At 32.6% G+C, this 7,868-nt stretch overlaps 1 protein-coding gene across 1 annotated transcript; it reads left to right on the top strand.

Moving 5' to 3' along the window:
* The first annotated feature begins 2,692 nt into the window (after positions 1-2,692).
* On the top strand, positions 2,693-5,580 carry LOC102610266 (pectinesterase). The gene is made up of 3 exons (XM_006474496.4): positions 2,693-3,106; positions 3,192-3,803; positions 4,651-5,580. Exons 1-3 carry the CDS (start codon positions 2,800-2,802, stop codon positions 5,337-5,339), a joined length of 1,608 nt encoding a protein of 535 aa, XP_006474559.1. The 5' UTR covers positions 2,693-2,799; the 3' UTR covers positions 5,340-5,580.
* The last annotated feature ends 2,288 nt before the right edge of the window (positions 5,581-7,868 follow it).

Here is a 7,868-nt window from a genome sequence, read left to right as displayed (position 1 = left end):
TTAATTTCAATAAAGAAAAAAATGTCAATCTCCCTTGATGATAGTGTGATGGAGCTATCTATCTTTTACTTTAAGCATCTCGTGATCCTACATTCCTATGATAAATATATTTAAGCTGAAGAGAGAGATTAAGATAGGGAGCCTTCGTTGGTTGTAATGATTTTGAAGACAAGAAATAGTGCAAGATATTAAAAAGAAGTATTAGGAGTAGTATTATCATTTATATAAACCTATTGGATCAATTGTGACCCCATGAGTACAACATTTCATTTCGGAACCTAATGATCACATGATTCCTTTCGTTAGGACTCAATGCCTCGGAGTTATCCAATCCCCTTAAGACAGGAAATGGAAAAACTTTAGCTGCTTGAAGACAATTCAGCTGCTCTCCCTTTCTCTTGATAGCTTTTACTACAAGTAGCCATGTGGCGTGAACTTTATTATATAACTTTAATTTTGGTGCATATGTTACTTATCTGGAATGGGAAGAAGAAAACATAAACTAATACAAGTCATGCATACGAACTATTTGGGTAGAAAACTTCTCAGAATGCAACAATTGTTAAAATGTTAGTTTCTATAAAATATATATATATATATATATATATAATTCATGGGGATTATGCGTGCATTAATTTAGTCATGTGTAAATAGTTGCTTTGATATTAAACAATTTAAAAATCTGATTAAATACACAAGTGGTCATCAAATTTGTTTTCAGACTTAGAATAACTCTTTCATATATTGGACTGTCTTTTCGTCAATTTATATTATATAAATACACCAGAAGTATTTCAAGCAAGGATGAAAAAAAGTGCCTAAACTGTTTTTTGAACTATCTCATATAAATTGATGTTGCATGAAATTAATTAAAGAATAAAAATATTAAAAGTTAATGAAATAAATGAAAATCAATACTGTGGGGCTCGTACGTGTTAAGTGTATCACAAGTCACAAGCATCCCTCTCAACCGCAAGGAGTACGTGTATTTAGAGTATGCATTACACATGCACAATTATGCCTCTCAACCGTTACATGCCGTGTGTTAACAAAAATTTTGTAGATTTTATAAAGTTTTTGCTTAATTACAAAAAAAAACTATATTTATTAATATATCTATAGATGGATAATATATTGTTCTATAATTATCATATATATTAACATCTGATTTTTGCGGAATTCTAAGAGCATTTAACCTGACATGTAGAAAAACAAAAAGAAAAGAAAAAACATTAATTACAATAAACAAGGAAAAGGCAAAAAAGAATGAAAGCAAAGAAATGATTCCATTCTTTTCAGAACAAGAGAAAAACAATTAAATTTTGCTCATCATAAAAAATTCCACTTTCCTTTTCCAAGCTTTACATCAATTCAAAACTAATTTGTTTGTATGATTCAATTGTTACTTGTCAAATAATTATAAAACTACTTTGGGTCAATTGTAATTTATAAATAGTGTAACTTAGCAGTTGCCTTTTAAATTGTATTAAAAGAAATCTTTACCTTAAAAAAAAGAGACATTTTCATGAGCCACTGCTATTTTTATCGTACATACATACTTACATACATACACACACACATATATATATAGAGAGAGAGAGAGAGAGGATACTTTTCAAAAAATCGTTTTTTGTTGCATCGAACTCAAAGAAAAAAATAATGTATTGGGTACTGCGATACAACATGGCACGTCTATATATATATATATATATGATACATAGCATGCATCATAAGAGTTGGATTGATATAACACTGGAAGAGCGTACGGACAGAAGAAATAGTCAAGCGATGGTCTCTGTCTCTTTCAGGTCGTTTTGTTGCTATCTGATTGAGTCATTGAGATTCCTCTATTGATGGCCACATCCTTCAAAAAGTTTTTCTACGGCCACGTCAATGCAAGTTGATATTGGTTGAGCGAGCTCATCCACAATGATCAAATTAAGCGTTTAACTTTCAAAATTCTCTAATCGTATTAATTGATTAATGATGTTTCTTCATTTCCATTTTTATGTAGTTGAAGCTTTTCTTTTCATTCTTTAAAATCCAAAACCTTTTTTACGATGACAATACGGATACCTGTTTTTGTGGCCAATGTTACCTTCTTTAATTTGTTAATCCTCAACTATTTAATCCATTTGATTGATTGAGACCTCTTCTATCAATACAACAAATTTTACGAGTTGAGTCCACAAGTGCTTATAATAGAAAACCTCTACTTTTTATTTATTAAAAAAAAGAAAAAAATCATGCATGGGAGTTCTATAAAAATGGAATTTATTGAATCCCACACTTTGGTTAGTACAATTATCAATTGAAAGATACCAAAAAAAAAAGACTACTGATACCAACATTGAAGTCTGAAGATATGTTCATTAGCCCAAAAAAATTTAAAAAACCCCATAGAAAATAAGCAATAGATTACTAGTGATATGGATAGGAGAGGGCACTCATGATGCACAACATCATGACCATGTCCACTCTAGGAACCAAGAAAGTTCAATTTTGTGTTCCAAAAAAAAAAAATTGGGGTACAAATTCCGTTTAGTTAAGTGGCTCAAAACTAAAAACCCCCACAGAGAAAAAAGTTCACTCCATGGCCAAACATGTTAGCGCCACTTATTTGTCATCACTCTGAGGAATAGACCTCCAAACTAACACTAGAATGTGCTTTAATTAGTACAAAAATATTTCACTCCCCGAAAGACCTTCTCTCCGCTATAAATATCAATGCCCGTTTTTCCAAATCAGTCGTGGGATTTTTAAAGAATTTATTTTGGTGATCGATCAAAATCTTATCATATGGAAACTCCTCCATGGTTTACAATAATATTGCTTTGGCTCTTGAGTGCCTCCATGTCATGGGGTGCCATGCATAGTAACAATTACCAAAACAAAATTCAGAAAGAGTGCAGCTTCACTAGATTCCCAATCCTTTGTGTCCAGACATTGATGGGGTTTGAGAGTACAAAACATCAACAACACATCCATCTTATGTCTGCTCTCGTTAACAAAAGCATTGCTGAATCCAAGCTGCCTACTTCATATTTTTCTAATTTCAGCTCCCAGTTACTTGCCAAAGATTCCCAAGGTGTACGTGCTGTCACAGGTAGCACTAACACTTTCTCTTATGTATGTGTGGATTTGTCAATTTTAACTATTAATATCTTCATTTTTTTTCCTTTTTAATGTAGATCACTGCGAAGAGATGATGAGTATGTCACTCAAACGGCTAGAGAAGTCACTATTAGCCCTACAAAATTCCCCAACAAAAAACAAGGATGACATCCAAACGTGGCTCGGCGCTGCGTTGACTTTCCAGCAAACTTGTAAAGACTCTGTGAATAGCCTCGGTCTCTCAGAGAGAAATGAGGTTATCAAAAAAATATCTCAAAAAATGGATTATTTGTCTCAACTGACCAGTAATCCTTTAGCCCTTGTCAACAGGATAGCCAGGGCTAGTTACCCAAAGAACAGCACATATAATCGGCGTCTAGATGAGGAACAAGGTGATTTTCCCAACTGGGTATCGGCGAAAAATAGGAAACTGCTGCAGGCCCCGCGCATAAATGCAAATGTGATTGTGGCTCAAGATGGAACTGGCAATTATAGAACTGTTTCGGAAGCTATCAGTGCTGCTTCTGGAAATCGTTTTGTGATTTATGTGAAGGCAGGTGTTTATAAGGAGAAAATTCGAACTAACAAGGACGGTATTACTTTGATAGGAGATGGCAAATACACTACTATTATTACTGGTGATGATAATGCTCGTAGAGGCACTTCCATGCCTGCAACCGCCACTTTCAGTTAGTATCCTTGGCCATTATTATGGAAACTCTCAAGTTATTTTACTGAAGATTTTAACATATATGCTAATAATATCCGAATATTGCATGCAATTTTTACATTAAAAAGTAGTTGAGATGTCAATTAGATGGTTGTCCATACTATTTTCTTTTGTGAAATTTAATTATTGAGAAAATCTAGGGTACTTTCATTATATACAATCCTATCATCCATTAATTAGATTTTGGTCATATGTACTTACCAACTAATTACGTAATAATAAATACACCAGCGTGTTAAAAATTTAATAAATAAAAAAAGTATTCACAGTACTAGAGTCTAGAGATTTTTCATAATTAATTAATTTGTGTACCTCTAGCTACTTTTAAGTATGTGTATTTATATTTTAATAATTATAATTGATAACGTTTGGATTTTTTTGGGAAGAATAACATTTAGATTTTAGAATAAGTTTTTATAATTATGGCAGGAGTAGTTGAAAAAATTGGAAGGTAAGGGAAGGAACTATAATTATTCTTTAGTTGGACTATACCTCGGGAATCATGTGCAGCTCCCAAGTCATTTATGCCTATCATTTTCTATAAATGACTATGAGATTCCAAAATTGATCCCTAAATAAATGGGCGAAATGGAAAGAACAGGATTATTTTGTAGTTTGACATATAACACAAGTACACGACAATCACAAAATTCAATTCTTGAACTTTCTCAAGTTTCATATTAAATGTCACAAATTACTTTTATTTTATTTAATTATTTATTTTTTTCCCTAAACCTTCAAACAATTGTATTCATATATAGTGTCATTAAATACTAGTAAACAGTTTCATTTGCGTCGGCACGCAGCAATCACAGGTGATGGATTTATCGCACGAGATATCGGATTTCATAACACAGCAGGACCCCAAGGAGAGCAAGCATTAGCTCTAAACGTAGCCTCAGATCATACGGTCTTTTACAGGTGCAGCATTGCAGGCTACCAAGACACACTGTACGCCCTCGCTCTGCGTCAGTTCTACAGAGACACCGACATCTACGGGACCATCGACTTCATATTCGGAAACGCAGCCGCCGTTTTCCAGAACTGTTACCTGGTCCTTCGCCGCCCGAAGGGAAGCTACAATGCTATTACTGCAAACGGGAGGACAGACCCTGGACAAAACACGGGCTTCTCTTTACAGAACTGTAAAATTGCTGCGGGCTCGGACTATGCTCCAGTGAAACATAAATATAATTCTTATCTGGGAAGGCCCTGGAAGCAATATTCCAGAGCAGTTGTGATGCAATCGAGCATTGATGATTCGATTTCTTCAAGTGGATGGGTTGAGTGGCCTGGAGCTGGGGGTTATGCGAAGACACTTTATTTTGCCGAGTACGCGAATGTAGGGCCTGGAGCTGCAACTTCAAATCGAGTCAAGTGGCCCGGGTTTCATGTCATTGGACCTGATGTAGCTGTTAAATTCACCGTTGCTAATTTCATTGCTGGCACATCATGGTTGCCTTCAACTGGAGTAATTTTCGATGGTGGCCTCTAATGATTGATCGTGTTCAGGGAAAGTCTTGGCCGGCTACTCTCGGTGCATAAAATCCTCTCTCGTTGTATTGTACGTGATAAAAATTCAGCGAATAAATAAGTATACACCAAGAGAACGCGGGATTTTTCTTAGGCTCTGAAGAAGAAATCTCATTGTCACTTGTCAGGAAAAAAAAAAAGTTGTAATACCTGTTTCTTTGTATAATTTGAATAAATAACCAAAAGGAAACTAAGAAATTGAATTGTTGTGTATATGTATATATATTCCAATTCAAGATTTTATATTTTGTAATGTTTGTCAAAATTCTAAGAAAATTATTAAGATATATAATTTAATGATTTTCTCAAATTCTGAAAAATTGCAAGATTCTAAATTAGATACATACTACATAACTGTATAATATATGTACGTATCTGTGCTTTGACTTCGTTATCAATTGGGATGTTTAACGTATTGTTATAAATTTTCTATCGAATGTATGTGGTCCATAATTAGCATTGAATTTCCGATTGAATATTGTTCAGGAATTTCATCTTGAGTTTCTTCTATTGCCATTATTGTGGATGCCGACTTGAATTAATGCAGCATTGAGTAAACATTCTCACCACTTTATTGTTAATAATATTTCCTTGCTTCAATCTAACTAGATCCCATTAATACGAGGGGTGTTTTAACTTGGCCACGACTAATAATTTACTTACTAAATTAAATCTATTAAATAAGAGAAAACATTTTTTTTAATTACGCCAGAAACAACTTTTCACAACAAATTTACGAAGACAAAATTTGACAAATTAATACCCACAAAAATTTTTCAACCGTACAGCGTCGTATTGCAAAAGGAAAATTTTTGTCGGTGGATAGAGATATGAGAGGGAGAGAGAGGGAGAGAGAGAGAGAGAGAGACAGAGAGAGAGAGAGAGAAACAGCATAACATGTAAGGAAGCAGCCAAATTATTTGTAAGGTGTCGGTTCAAATTAGTGCGGGTTATTATTATGCATCAACTATGAAAGTCAAGCTCTTTGTTAAATGATAATGAATGAAACTGATTGAAACAGTGGTCCATTAGCCAAAAAGTTAATTATAAGTGTACAACCTGTACATTATACATTGATGGTGATCCCATCCAATGAATTGAGAGAGATAGAGACTAAAGGACCCAAAACTTAAAAAAGTTGCAATAATGCAATTGTAATTAAGATAAGTCTATCCTCTCCACTCTCCCGTGATGATTGATTATCCACGATCATAATCAATTTGCATAATGGCACATTAAAAGATATATACTACCAACACAAAAGCTTTAGTGATAAATATTTTTTTAGTCTTTGTGTCTTATATTAAATATTCGTTTAATTTTTATATTTTAAAAAATATCTTAAGACACTCTTATTATTAAATATGTTATATTTTTATTCTTTTTCTTTATTTTTCCAAACATACCTTTACAATAATTTTGGGAACATTAATACAATGATGTCAGTTTATCAAATTAACCATAAAAATAAATATAAAAAAATTCTTACATTATTTTACTTTTAAAGTTAATTTAGTATTTGTAAATAAAAATTATTGTAAAAGTTATTATAAGAATATTATTGTAAAAGTAAAAGAGAGTAAAGACAAGAATATGAGATATTTAATAATAAAAATATTTTGAGATATTTTTTAAAATATAAATATTAAATAAACATTTATCCCATGTTGTGGAAGTATATATTTAACTTAACAAGATACTGTTCTCACGACCCTGACGTAATTAATTTTTTTATTTTCTTGATTCATACTTTTAAAGATGATAAAACCCTCAACAGCTCTATCCCATTCACAGACCGGCTGTCTCAAAATCGACTTCACGTCACCTGATAGAATTTTTGGCATGCACCACTGCGGTATTCCGACAAAAACGTAATTGCTGAGGGTGAGGGGTGAACCTCATTATCAGAATTTTCAAAATTTTTCTGAATTTCACAAGATTCAATAAACAGAGAATCATTAATATTTCGAGTACTTATCCCAAATAATCTTAAAAATATCCTAGGAGACTCAGTCAACCATTTCAAATAATTCTTAGAAGATCCGATTGAAGGATAACCCAACAACAACAACAACAAAAAAAACAGTGGTATCTTATCCCAATTTTCAGTCACAAGAGCATAAAATAATAAGAAATTATATTTTCAACATAGTTGAAGAGTCGCACATCATTTATAATTTAATAATGAACACTCTTAATTAACAATATTAAAAAAATCAAACAGAATATTACATGCAAGCATGCATGGTTCGCATGGTTGGGCCCTTATTGTCAAATCCGATATTTTCTTCTTCTTTTATATTAATATTTATTTTATTTAAAGTCTTGTCACGCACTTTTTTGCAGCACTAATTAAATTTTTGTCAGCTTATGGGACATAAATTTCAATCAAACTTCTAATACTCAACTTATTAGATCTAATTTGGAATCTAACAATAATCAATGTTATTAATAATGTGCTGTTGTAGCATTAAAGCCAGTGACGTGGCTG

Source organism: Citrus sinensis, chromosome 9 (assembly GCF_022201045.2).
Source record: "Citrus sinensis cultivar Valencia sweet orange chromosome 9, DVS_A1.0, whole genome shotgun sequence".
In the NCBI taxonomy this organism is placed as follows: domain Eukaryota; kingdom Viridiplantae; phylum Streptophyta; class Magnoliopsida; order Sapindales; family Rutaceae; genus Citrus; species Citrus sinensis.
This window is presented reverse-complemented; position numbering and strand designations above follow the sequence as displayed.